The sequence below is a fragment of the Olea europaea genome, unplaced genomic scaffold, assembly GCF_002742605.1.
Source record: "Olea europaea var. sylvestris unplaced genomic scaffold, O_europaea_v1 scaffold1005, whole genome shotgun sequence".
In the NCBI taxonomy this organism is placed as follows: Eukaryota; Viridiplantae; Streptophyta; class Magnoliopsida; order Lamiales; family Oleaceae; genus Olea; species Olea europaea.
Window position 1 is genome coordinate 99,016 of NW_019227368.1, and position 15,134 is coordinate 114,149.

Below are 15,134 nucleotides of genomic sequence, written 5' to 3' on the forward strand. Positions count from 1 at the left end.
AAGGTCGAGGTCATGAATTTGCTTCGACAACCAATCGGTGACCATGTCGAGGTCCGATTGTACGTCACATCTGCTTCAAGTGATGGCAATTATCATCGCTTTTTGCGGTATCTGCAGCGACGTCGACGCTGCGAGCCACTGTGCAATGACGCTCACATGTTTGGAAGAGGTTATCGCCATGACACTGTGGTCTCCGACGACGGTGGCTGTTCGTGTGATGGAGAGGATAGGGAAATGGGATGGATAGAGAGAGAGACTGAGCGAAAGACGGGAGGGAGAGAGAATGAAGGATGGAGTGAAATGAATTTCAATTTTAGGGTTAGGGTTAAACCGGATATTTGATTAGAAAAGTTGGGCCCATGATTTATGCACAGTGAACTTGAAAGCCCTGGGACGGTGTAATTTCCTCTTTGTTTTTTCCAATTGCAAAAAGAATTTTGTTTTTTGTTTTTTTGGTATGTTCATTCCAACTTAAACCTAACATTTTATTAAAGCCCAAATGCTACAAATTTATTACTTTCTAACCCATTTTTTGAAGCCCAAATACTACAAATCTACAACTTTTTATCCAACCCAACCCAACCCAATTCCTGATCATTATTTTTCCTACTCACTTTGAATTGAATCATATTCATGGTGATACTAGCGGTGCATAGGAGTGTACCTAAGAGTGTACACCCCCTCACGTGGGGTGTGGGGTCCACCCGAATAAATAATCTCTCACGTGGGGTGTGGGGTCCACCTGAATAAATAATATTTATTCAGGTGGACCCCACACCCCACGTGAGAGATTATTTATTCGGGTGGACCCCACACCCCACGTGAGGGGGTGTACACTCTTAGGTACACTCCTATGCACCGCTAGTATCACCATGAATATGATTCAATTCAAAGTGAGTAGGAAAAATAATGATCAGGAATTGGGTTGGGTTGGGTTGGATAAAAAGTTGTAGATTTGTAGTATTTGGGCTTCAAAAACTGGGTTAGAAAGTTATAAGTTTGTAGTATTTGGGCTTTAATAAAATGTTAGGTTTAAGTTGGAATGAACATACCAAAAAAACAAAAAACAAAATTCTTTTTGCAATTGGAAAAAACAAAGAGGAAATTACACCGTCCCAGGGCTTTCAAGTTCACTGTGCATAAATCATGGGCCCAACTTTTCTAATCAAATATCCGGTTTAACCCTAACCCTAAAATTGAAATTCATTTCACTCCATCCTTCATTCTCTCTCCCTCCCGTCTTTCGCTCAGTCTCTCTCTCTATCCATCCCATTTCCCTATCCTCTCCATCACACGAACAACCACCGTCGTCGGAGACCACAGTGTCATGGCGATAACCTCTTCCAAACATGTGAGCGTCATTGCACAGTGGCTCGCAGCGTCGACGTCGCTGCAGATACCGCAAAAAGCGATGATAATTGCCATCACTTGAAGCAGATGTGACGTACAATCGGACCTCGACATGGTCACCGATTGGTTGTCGAAGCAAATTCATGACCTCGACCTTGTTCTACGTTCAGTAGGTAGTGATTTTAGGTGTTATCTCTTTCACTTTTCGATCTATAGGTAGTGATTTTAGGGTTTTGTTGGTTGTATTTTCAGATCTTGCCCATTGTTGTGGTGGTGATGTTGGTAGTAGGATCTGATTGTTGATGGTTTTGGGGGGATGTAGCTGTAATGTTGGTTGTGTGCTGGTCGTGGAAGTGGTGGTAATGATTGTGGTGGGACGCTGTGGGATGGGAGTGTTTGTTAATGGTTGTGGTGGTGGTGCAGCGATGGTGGTATTTCTGGTTAGTGGTACTGTGGGTGTAATAGTGTTGATGAGGTTGGGAGTGGTGTATTGTTGGATGTGTTTGGAGGTGTTTTCTGGCTATCGTGGTGGTCCTGGTGGCTGCGATAGTTTCTGGTGGTGGTTGTGTTGTTGGTGTTGGTGGTGGTGTTTTGGTGGTGGATGCGGTGGTGGTGTCGGGATCGAATGTTGGATGTCTGTGACCAACTATATGGTCACGTCTGTGACTATGACTGTAAACTGTGACACTAAAATTCGATCATTTGTTATTAAAAATTAATTCATAACCATCAAATTTGAAAATATGTGACATGTGACCTATAATTTTTTGAATTTGTGACCAATAATGTAAGTTGTGATCTACAAAATTTTTGATCTGTGACCAATGAAATAATCTGTGACCCACAAAATTTTAGATTTGTGACCTCAAAATAATCTGTGACCTACGAAATTGTTGATTTGTGATCTTGAAATAATCTGTAACAAATTAATTCAATGATATGTGACCAACAAATAAATATGTTATCAATAATTATGAATCTGTGGCCATTAATCGTATAACTGCGACTTTATTATATTTAATTAATAAATATTTTCAATTAATTATACAGAAACCTGAATTTTGAATTTTTAAACTTTATATCAGATTTGTGAATTGATGTAAACAATACCCTTGAATTGTGAATTTTTCCCAAAAACAAATTACTCTAAAAAATTGCGTATGGGCTGGAGTTAGATCGGTCCAGTCCATTCCACCCCCAAATCTGGCCATGGTTTGATCAAGTAGAAATTACACACGAGACTGTTCTTCAAGTTTGTATTTCATAAATAAGATTTTATTAAATAAAATATATACATTTTTAAAAATTAAATATTTCTCCAACATCTTTAATCGCCGCTGCGAGAGCAGCTACACACACTAGTCACCAGTGAGTGGTGTCTTCTCTCTTCTCCCTCCAATCGGCAATCACCACCACCTCTACCACGTGACCTTGTGTCTCTTCTTTCTCTAGTGGGTGTCGCCTTCTTCTCTTCACTCTCCAATGTGAACGCTGATGTGCGCAACCATTACTGTCGCACACACCGTCACACCTTCTCTTTTTTTGTGAGTGACGCCTTTTCTCCCCTATGAGCTACTTCTTCTCTCTTCGATTGTCAATCACCACCACTACCACGTGGACTTATTTTCTTTTTTTCTCTTTGATGTAAGCGTCACTGCATAGCGATGTAGTCATTGGAGTTTGTTGGTGGTTATTGGAATTTATTGGTAGTTTCTTGGTGTTTTATGGGTGGTTTGCACATATGGTTTGTCAATGGTGAGATAGTGGTAGTGCTAACTGACGATGGTAGTGGTGCTAGCAATAGTGGTGCAAGTAGTGGTGATAGTGGCGCTAGTGATGGTGGTGAAGTAATGCGGCTTTCAATTAATGCCATGTTGATTGAGCGGGGTGCGAGGGTGGAGTAGGGTGGGGTGGGTTTGCAACCAATTATTTAGATGATTATGACCAATAATTTAGTTAATTGGTGACCAATAAATAATATGTGAAGATAAAATATATAATTTGTTACTAGTAAATAATATGTAACCTAAAAAATTCTCTAATAAAATAATATTACACGTAAATTTAAAAAAAAAATATTCTTTTTTAACCACTAATTCTCCCAAAAATAATTATTCCTCTCATTACAATGTGGAATAATGAGGCCAAATGGGTGCTTCATTAATTGTGACCGTGTAATAAGTTTTGATCAATAAAATTTGTGATTTGTGATAAAAAAAAAAAAAAATAGTGTGTGACTTGTTAATTTTGTAATTTGTAATCAATAAATAAATCGTAACCTATAAAATTTGTGACTTATGATCGAGAAATAATTAGTGACCAATTAATTTGATAATTTGTGATCGATAAATGAATCATAAATTAAAACATTTTTAATTTGTAACCGTGACGTCATGTGATTGTATTTAGTACGTAACTGTGACCATAAACTGCATATATCGTGACTTTAATATATTCAATTATTTAATAAAAATTAATTATGACTTGATTTTTAAATAATAAAACTAATTCTTAATTTTGAAATTGTATTTTACAATTACCATACACCTTATATATTAATGTTCCGTTAGAAAAAGTTCTTGACATTGAGGGTGCTTACTGCTTACTGCTTACTGCTTACCTAATGCTAGGTAGCCCCGGCCCAAAGTAATGAGGAGAACATACCATTAGATATTAGATGAGAGTTAGCAAATTAACATGGGACATTGCGAGGACGGCTGAAATTTTAATTATTTAACAAAGTAATATGTATTAAAAAGAATAAGTTACAGAACTAATTTAAAAATTTAAAATGCTTTGGCATGCGTAGAGGGCAACATCTTCAAATATTTAACATGGAATCTAACAATGAAATGTGTAGTTGGGCTCACGTTAATTCGAATGAGTAGTTGGAGGTAAAACTCAAGAATTCTCCTCTTTGATTATGATAAGCTAACAATTTGCTCATTACAAATAAACTAATTGTACTTAATTAGTGCATTTGGAGTTAGTCAGAATCGTTATCAATTTCTTCGTCTCATATTTAATAATTGATTTCTTGTTTGCGACTTTGACTTGATAAGCTTTTTTTATCGACCTCCTCCTCAGTTGCAGTTAATTTAAAAGAAAGAAAGGATCGATCGTAAATAACTCAATCAGAAGGCTTTAAAAGAATTAGATAATTTGCAATAAGATTAAACCATAGCATATGAACTTAAAACTAGAGTGAGGATTGTGAATTTTTTATTACAATGATGAAACAAGTTAAATAAAGTGAATTCCAAATGCACTTTTGACCCATACTCTGAAATTTCTTTTCTTTTTAGTTCTTTACATAATATGTTCAGAGAAAAAAGTAGGAATTTGAGTGAGTGAGGCATGAAGCAGGCCAATTTAATTATCCAGAAGGGCAATAAGCTTTTGCAATTTGCATCCAAGTCTCATTTCTTAAAGAATTTTCGGGCAGGTCCTTCTTCTGATAATTGTAATACTAGTCCATGTCTCATTTAGATCGCGACTTGAAATTTGAATGGAATGTTCTTTCTCAAAATTAGAAGGATACTAAAACGTAAGCTATCTATGAACTGTAAATCTTCTATTTGAGCGAAGTGAACTTAACTAATAATTATATCAAATGTTGTGAAATAACAAAGACAAAGTGAAAGAGTTAATAGTAATAGTGACAAGAAAGATGCATTTCTATATTTTCATCTCATAGATCACAATATTTCACTATCAAAGTGTGAAATTACGAATGAATATTATTCATGTTAAAATAGCGATAAAAAATAACTTTCGACTTTTGAAAATAGCATAAAAATTTGTCTTAATATGAGTCCATATCCAACAAAACCCATTTTGTGTCAATAAAATATAGAGTGATGATTTTGTCACATTCCAAAGTCTATTAGAACATAATTAATTATGGATTTGGCGGGAAATATAGGTAGTGAAGAAATATCACACGCTCCCCCCACCCCACCGCCAACACCCAAAAAAGAAAAAAAAAATAAAAAAAAATGAGGCTATGCAATATTTACATAGGCGCCTCAAAGGAGTGGCCATGATATTTTAAAAACCATATTTTTATTGCATTATTTCTTTCCGATTATAGTTAATTATTATGATAATGAAATAAAGCCTTTGTTTGAGTAAGCTTATTTTTTAATAGGAATGGTATTTGGTCAACGAAATGTTTGGACGGTAAATTGATAACAATTGTAAATGTGTAGTTGAAATTAATATTCAGTTCAGTTGAATGCGAACATATGTGAATATAATACATGATAGTATGGAAAATCAAGTGCATTATTTTTGTTAGAAGTTGAAAATCTAAAATTCTTTATCAAAATAGAAAAAATAAAAATCTTTCATTTATAACATCTTTAACTTGTTATTTGAACAACTACATTCTTTTGTTCTTTGAGTTCAGCCTTGGTACACCACATAGTCATATATTAAGCCCTTGTTTGAGCCCTACTTTTCCACCAAAATGTATTCTTCAACAGTAATTTGATCCCACTTCAATCACAAATTTTTCAATAAAATAATATTACACACGAATTTATGATTTTTTTTTATTTTGTAACTGTACATTTTTCATCAATATACTATTCAAATGTGCGGTTTTTTATTTTATTTTTTAATAACAAGAATGAGGCTCAAACAAGAGCTAAATCGAACTATACAGTTAGACGTTGAGAAACATACATACGAAGAATTCATTACATAGTTGTATGTGTGTGGGAGTATGTAGTTCTTTAAAGAAATTAATATACATTTATATATAAACAAATGAAGAAACGATGGTAACTGAGAATCTAGTCATCAAGTAATGGGAATATGATGGGGTCATAGAATTCTCGCATAAACATTCTCTCTTTTACGAGAGCGTCTTGTGTTGTTCCATAATAAAAGGTAATTCAACACAACTTATGCCCTTGTTTGAGCCACGTTATTTCCATAAGAACGAATTTTTAAATAGTGTATTGATCATAAATACGTAGTTAAAAATAAGGAAAAATTTTGAATTTGCTTGTAATATTATTTTATTAAAAAATGTGCAGTTAAAATGATATTAAATTACTATTTAAGAATGTATTTTTTTGAAATAATATGGATCGAACGTGTATATATATAAATACTTATGAACTTAAAAAGGCGGCTCTAATTTCAAAAAGAGGGTACCCACACGAATGGATGGATGGATGAATCCAAAGTCCATAAACCCTACCTTCACATAAAGCTAAAATTAGATTACACAAAGAATAACATAAACTCCATTTTCATTCCCCACATGGGCCTTTTTAGTTACGTCATTTGTTTCTTTGACATGTGATTAGCCAATTTTTTTGAATTTCATTACATATTTAAGAAATAATGGAACTAGTTATTTGTAATGTGTTTGTTAATCATAGATCAAAAAGTGTTACAAGTTGAGAATAGTGTGTATGTATAAATCTTAATCTTAACAAAAAGGAATTTGTATGGAATTATACGACATTGGACATGTCTACGTTCTTTAATCTTGTTAAGTCGCATTCAAATCAGCGTATAGCTAACAAACCAAAAGTGACTAGGTTTTAATTAAAAGATAAAATTTTGATGCAACACATTCATGTATCTAACGAATTATTTGTAATAAATGAGACATAATAATAGTTATTTGATTTTCTAAGAAAAACATAAAGTGGATTTGTACTCTTGTCAATTGTACATAGGGTCCTCAATAAACTTTATTTTTAGGGTAAAATACTCTTCACTTTCCTAACTCTTCATCAATGTCTAGTTCTTTCTTTATGTAAGTTCAACTTGATTTAGTGTAAAGAGAGAGGGGAGCGCTTTTAGATCGTTTTATGGGTCCCTTTTGAATGAAAAGTGAGATTTCCCTTATAATGGGGTGTTTTGACACAAACAACAAAAAAATTATAGTATGTAGTTAATTATGAGAGAATTAGGCAAGATTGCACTTTGCTTTTACAAATCACATTGTTGAATGAAGTATGTAATTTAGGCAAATTATCATTTATTTTTTGTGGAAATTAGTAAGAACATAAGGGACCATGACATGTAGGTTTGTTTTGCAAATGTTGATTCTTATATCGAATTAAGTTATCTAAAAATTAATATGTCTCCTTGTGTATAGGATAATTTTATTTTCGTTATAGTTCCAATTTCTAACGTTATAAATTTAAACTTATTTGTTCGGTCTAATATTATATTAGAATATTGAACTATCTATCAACTTCTTTATTTTTTTTATACAATTATCGAATGAACTATAACTTACATAATTCTTTCCCGTTTTCAAGACAATCTCCTATTACTTGAGATTTTCGTTAAATTAATCCTTCAATGTTATAGAAAGTTTAATTTGTTAATAAAATATAGGATATATGTCAAAGATCAACATTTCTTGAGAGATATGTTTTGTTTTCATAACAAGGATTAGACTTAACCCTACATAATAAAAGCTTAAACCACTACATTAGAGAAAACCAAAAGATTGAACTTTTATCCAACAATTTATCCTTTCTAGTTTTTGTTTTTGTCCTTTACCTTTATTTCAATCTTTTAGTTTTCTCCTCCTCTTTTCTCTCCTCACCTCCTCCTTTCGTTAATTAAAGAATGAAAAGAATATAATGGACCCTTTTAACAGGTAAAAAGTGAGAGCACAATTTAAAAGAAATTATAAAATAATTTTTCTCTATTATATAATTTTTTTTTCACTTTTTCTTAAACCAAAAATAAAGTGATATTTATTCTTTTTAAAAAAAAAAAATAATCACAGAACTAATTATTACTTAACCTTGTCAAGTCCTCCGTATTAGATTTAATTAAAATTAACGTTTATCATAATCTCATTGAACATTTAGTATAGTTAAATGAATGATTAATTAGCAAAAACTTGGAATATTTCTATTGGTGGAATGAACGCTCTAATTGACATGATGGCTAATTTACATATAAAAAGAAATAATAATATGCATATATAGTGCCCCACCCCTCACCATCAATCTCTTTGGGAACTTGGGCCTCACCAAGCTCCACTTATACTCTCCTTTCTTCCCCGCAATGATGGTATACCTTATGCTAATCGAATTGGACTTACCATGTTTTAAAAAGATACTATAGTGTAATGCAACACGTCACGTGAAATATTGGTACGATATATTGTACAATATTAAGAAATACTATAAGTAAGAAATTCTTCTCAATATATACATTTGATGCGTTGAACAAGATAGGAATCTTGAGTAGCAAATAAATATTAAGTTATTTTTTTCTTCATCATGTGCAGTTTTTAAAGTGTAACACATCGAACATGCTATGGATTTAAATTGTCAAAACTAATAGTTTTTCATCGATTATGCTCGTATTACAATTTGACAATACAAACATTATATAATATATAATATTAAGATGGGATTTATTATCGAAAAATATCTCATTTTATGTTGGAGAAATTGGATAGTGAGAAGAGGAGAAAAATGCCAAAAAATATATATAATTAATTAATTATTTTTCTTTGAGGTGGGGGAGTAACATCAATTAGAGCTACATCTAGGCCATTTCCACTATTACTTTTTTTTTTTTCCCAGTATTTGCATAAAATGATATTTAATTTATAGCTTGTCCTACCATATTTGAAGTTCACATGATGCACTTGGCCAATTTCAGAGGCTCCTGAAAAAAAAAAAAAAAAAGTGATTATCATTCTTTTACATCAAATCAATATGCAGTTTTATGATCTGTGTTCACGATGCCTTAATTTTCTTTCTTTCTAGTCCATAATTACTGAGCAATAGGGACAATTTTATTACAAGTATAGATACATTATACGTACAAGAGAAAACATGAAAGTACTAAACTTGATCATTTATTTATCGTTTACCACAACCTAGCTAAGCAAAACGGCATTCAAACTCATGATTAGGTCAATCGGCTAATCTAATCATAAATGGTTTGAATATAATTGAGCATCTTGGACTATAGTATAGGAGCCTCATTAGAAAAGATTAAACCAATCTTTTAACATATGTTAAATATGTAGTATCCAATGAAATAAATAGTAAGATTTAAATTGATTTTCTTTGTCTATATCGTCCAAACAAATCACGACTCCTTACAATTTGAATCCCGGACAGTTGGAAATGAAGGCCACGGACTAAAATTTCATGATCAATCAAGAAAGAAAAAATGACAAAATTAAGGGATCACGAGAACACCCAAGTGGAATGTTAATAGATTTTCTTTTGGTGGGAAGAAAAAAATGGCATTTTGTGTGACACAATGAAAGGAACAGTATAGACTTTTTTCTTTTGTGTACTCAACTTTGAAAAGTTGATAGAGTAAGGGAAGAATATAACAAGCTTTTGCATAGGGTTCTCTGAGAAATTGATCTTTTTGTGGGTTCTATTCTCATTTTTAATTTGAAGGCTGGTTTTTGTGGGACAAATCTCGACCGACCTTTCACTCTCCACCATTTTCTTACACATTTCCCTTTATTGTCTTCTCTTAGATTCCCTATTTGAAATGAACTTTAGTAAGTTTCATATATTGATATATTTCAATTAGATTTGGTGCATTGTATTAGACTGTGTAAAAAAATTATGGCAAAGTTAGAATATAAACTAATAGGTTAAAGGATTGTGGTGGATTAAGGAGGATAATATCCTTTTATTTATTCATTTCTTAATTTTTGAAAAATACCATTTATATTAAGGATCTTGCTCCTCTACCAGACCTGTAAATGATCTGGTAGAGGAGCCTCTCTCACAGCAATAGGTCCCCCATTGGGACCCATTATTAAAAAAATGTCAAAAAACACCCACCCCACCCCCAAATGTGAGTGAAGCTGCTCTACCAGATCATTTTCTGGTAGAGCAGCACGGTCCTTATATTAATTATCTTATCTAGTTTACTAAAAGCCATTTTTTGGTTGATAGTGCAATTGTCCTTTTTTTTTTTGTTTAAAGATTAAAAATTATTATTTACATTAATTTACCATGCGTCTACTATTATCTATTCTAGTTTCATACTAAGTTCTTTATACGGTCTATTTCGGTGTACCAATTGCTATTTTTGTATATTAGACCAGATCAAATTATCAAAGAAAGACGAAGTACTTTACGTAGTTGTTTGAGCATTATGTTCGGTAATGTCTAGTCCAACATATTACACTGTAAAAAGTCTATCAATTGCCAAAGATCTTAACACCAATGATCTTTTAACAATTTGATCAATGTCGAAGTGTTGTACCTATCAACAGTGAGCTGGGATGATTTCTTGACTCGGAGTTTTTGGCCATACACTACAAAATACAACTCTAGTAGTTTGATTCATCATTTTCCATCGAACAAAATGTCATGTGTGATACTGTCATGTTTGCTAAACTTATAAATTCCTATTTAAACTGAAAATATAAAAATCTGTTGACAATGGACTCGAGTATTGATAATCCTCGTAAGAGCAATGATGATTTTTTAAGAGAATTCTTTATCCATGACAAGTACGATTGTGTCTATACTTTAATGAGTATACACATTCACCGTATACAATTCAGGATAAGACGAACAACATAGAATGTGGATAAAATAGAAATAGTTTTTGGCGGTAGATTTCGCTATCAAGATGAAGACGACTGAGACTGCCATTGCAAGTTTTTCTTTGCATATTGTGTTAGGGCTCCATCATTGCCAATTCATCCAAAAAAGATGGACAAGACGATACCTTTCATTTTCAGTCCACGTGGCATCCAAATTTCTTCTCCACTTGGTGCCACGTACCATGTAGGGAGAAGATGAAATATTACTTATCAATGATCATCGAAGCCGGGAGCAGTCGGATCGAATGAAATATGCTCGTCAATCGTAGTATTAAACTTTTCAATTAGATAACACAGTAATTGACGTACTATTTTTCAAAAATTTCAAATATTATCAGAAATTAAATCGATAAATTTTAAAAGCTAATGACCTCTTTAGAGTCTTGATACCCTATAAAATATAGAATAATTATCTCACGACCTCGATGAAAATGACACGAGATATTGTCATTTTCATTTAATTAAAGATGTTAATTATAATTCAAAAGATAGGGATTAAAAAATGACTATTTGCATATAGTGGAGGGCCTTCTACGGTTAAGAATTGTATATGAACCCTAGCTTTCATCATTTGACTCCTTGAATTTTATACCTAATTGGCCGGCTATGGCTTCCCCACAAAATTGTTGATTTCTAGTTTCAAATCAATTGAGTGTGTGTCAATTTTGCTAAGATGGGGACACATTAGCTTCACTTTGTTGAAATTTTTGGTGTGACAAAAATTAGTCCTATTGACATTTTTTTTCTTGCAACGCAACAAGATTAAAATTTTGTTTTGTTGTATATTCTTGTTGTTAGGGGGATAAAAATCCCATATTTATTAAATATCACAATATTGACCAATTTAAAAAGATTTTAGGTTACTCCTCTTAATAAGATTGACCTTTTAAAATGAAACTCCAAGTGTTAACATGATATTAGAGCCCATTAAACTCCAACGAGTAATTCGATCTGATTAAGACTCTAAAAATGAGCACAATGATTTCAAGATTGGTCTGCTCAAACGAGCCACCATCTTGTGGAGCATGTTAAAGGATAAAAATCTCACATCAGTTAAATACCGAAATATTGATCAACTTAAAAAGATTTTGGACTACTCCTTTTAATAAGGTTGACATTTTAAGATGGAACCCTAAGTCTTAACATGGTATCAGAGCTCATTAAGTTTCAACGAGTAATTTGATCAAATTAAAACTCTAAAAATGAACACACGAATTTTAAGATTGGTCTGTTTAAATGAGCTACTATCTTGCGGGAGCATGTTAAAGAATAAAAATCCCACATTAATTACATATCAAAATATTGACCAACTTAAAAAGATCTTGGACTACTCATCTAGTAAGAATTCCGTTAAACTCCCTACTAAATAAGTAATTTTAATTAATACAAAAAGGTAATGTAGTATAAGGTACGTAGCAAAAGCACATTTTTAGAGGTTCGTTTGCAACCTAGAGAGAGCATGGAAAATAAAAGAACATACCAAAATATAAACAACTTTTTAACATTTGTTCAAAGAACGAATGTCGGTTACTTTGTACTAATAGTGAATTACTGAAATTAGTAAGATAATCTTCTTTAATTTTTAAAAAACGCGGTAGACAGAAATGTTTGACTTAAAAAATTACATCACAAGTTAATTTTTTTAAACTTTGTTTTAATAATAAAGCTTAAATTTTACTTAAAAATTTTTGGTTCTTTGTGTTCAAATTTAGGTGAAATATTATATAAGAACGAGTCTTAAAAAATATTTGAGGTTATTATTTAAACTAAGGCTTGAGCTTCTAACACAACAAAATCATCTAACTTACTAGCCAAAAGTCGAGCTTAAGGTTTACATAATTGTATGATCTTGGTCGGGGCTCATACTCCGTTGAAATTGATTAAATAACTTTGTTCAACAGGATATACTTTGGATAAGGCTTGAATGTAATGCGGTTCGTGTGGGCCCTACGCCTATTTATATTTATATGACTAAATCTTCAGTGGAGTAAGGTCACCATCCACGTGGTGTACCTCGACATTGGATGGTGTGCTTGTCCAATGTCGAGGCGCCACCTCGATAGGGGACCCACACATCCTGAGGGTGTGTGGTGGGCCACTAGCCGAGGTGGCACACCTGGATAGGACGGTCACATCGCCACGTGTTGCGATCATTTCACCGAAGTTTCTCTCTGTTTATATTCGTATTATTGTCAAGTTATTTTGACTTCTCAATGTAATTAGTTCTAACATGAATTTATCTATTTTCTTTCACTATATACTTAAGATAGACTTCAATATGTGTTGAACATGACCTTCAAGCTTGATAATTTTATGGTGATGACCATGTTTGCTTAGAAAACTCAACAATTTCGGCTTAGTTATTACTTTTTCGACGTAGAGGTATTTGTTGGACTTTGATTCAATAATCTATCGTATGATCAAGTGACAAATGAAAGATACAGTGATTGTCAAGCTATTATAGTATAGTTCAAAATTTTGAAATCACGAAATGTGGATGTTTCTAGAATTTACAATCTACATATATTAGAAAACATTAATCATGAACCAAATCCACACTTACATTAGCAAATAAAAAAATTACTCGTTTATTGCCATAATTTCTTGTTTCTCCATTGTCTAGAACAAATCATTTCATCCATATCAACTTCTATCTAGCTCAAATACAATAATTTACCTATGGTACACCACAATTATTTGTCAAAAGGTAACAAATAAGAAAAAAGAATATAAAACAAAAAAGAATAAGAACGTTTTTCAATTTTAAAAAACAAGAATTACATATTTATATCCCACAAGCGAATAGTGAGTGGTCAGAACCAGGCTGGCAAATTCCAACCTTCTTTACTTCACATGGGTTGCATCCTTAAATCCTAAACCACATACAATTTGTATTCTTTTGTGTATAAATTAAATTATATGTTAATTTTACTTATGGTCATTGAATTTTGTACTTTGTATCACCTCAGTCATTGAACTTTGATTTATTTTAAGCGTGAACTTGCAACTATTTCATTCAAACAATTGTTCGAATTTGATGTCCCTTTTTAACTGAAAATCCTTCGCATTTGTGTGCCCATATGTCAAACCATCAAGATTTTCAATTAAATAATACAACTCGGTGCACATACAAAGAGAATTTTTAGTTAAAAAATGGACGACAAAACGAGTAGGATCTTTAAATCAATCTTTTTTTTTTTTTTTTAAGTTCAATGGCGTGTCTAAAATAAAATAATATTCAAAGGTCAAGGTAGCACTACATACAAAGATTAGTGGCCATTATAACCCATTTAATTATACTAATCACATTACTTTGATTCATTTTTTTTAAGGACTCAAGTAGATTAGATAGCGAATTCTAAGTTCCCACTCTGAAGTAGCGATTTCGAAATTTTTAATGGGTTTAATGGATACATTACAAAATGCCATCGTAGACTAAAGCTAGATATATATTCTACAATCTTAGACAGTAAGCTTTAATTTATTTTATGTGTTTGGAAATTAGGCCTAACTTCCTGGCACCATTTGCTTTCGCAAATCGAGTCACCTGGTATGGAATGTCAATTTATTAGGAAAAAATAAAAATAAAAATACTCATTTTTCACTTCATCTTCCTCCTCCTTTTCCTCTATTTGTCTCTCTCTATAGTTTCCTATCCAAAATTTCCGTGGCAATGTGACAGTTGAGTCACACAATAACCGGCGCTGTACATACATACATGGAGATGGAATACACATAGTGAAGGTGAGGTGTGGGGTTCCTATCATTAATATCATCTCGTGGATTTCAGCGTTTTTTAATATCAGTTTCAAACTGAGGCCTCCATACCCGCGCTCAAAAGCAGCAATCCGTTGATTATTTTTGAAAATCCACATTTTTTCATTTTCCTGGAGAGAGAAAGTTTCATACTTTTAGACGGCAAGAAAGCAGCCCTCATTATCTTTTGAACTCAATCGATTCTTTTATTTTTTTTGTAAATTTGATATACATATACTTGAAATGCATGTTCTATACTCTTCTTTTTCAAATCTCGAGGCAAGTATTAAGGTATAAATTTATCAAGATTTTGTGTTAAAAATCTTGAAATAGAACGTATTTTCTTTTTTCTTCAGAAAGTGAAGGACAAAGGGGGGAGGAAAAGGGTGGTATCCTAGGCAAAATTTTTGTTTCGAGGGGTGGGTAAAAGCCCAACAGAATA

At 32.5% G+C, this 15,134-nt stretch overlaps 1 protein-coding gene across 1 annotated transcript in view; it reads left to right on the top strand.

Annotated features, from left to right (window-relative positions):
• Window positions 1-10,769: 10,769 nt before the first annotated feature.
• LOC111372511 (transcription factor MYB88-like) overlaps window positions 10,770-15,134 on the top strand; it is an 8,744-nt gene continuing 4,379 nt past the window's right edge. Inside the window, exon 1 of the mRNA XM_022994858.1 lies at window positions 10,770-10,840. Coding sequence (XP_022850626.1) covers window positions 10,770-10,840 — 71 coding nt within the window. The remainder of the gene's footprint in view (window positions 10,841-15,134) is intronic.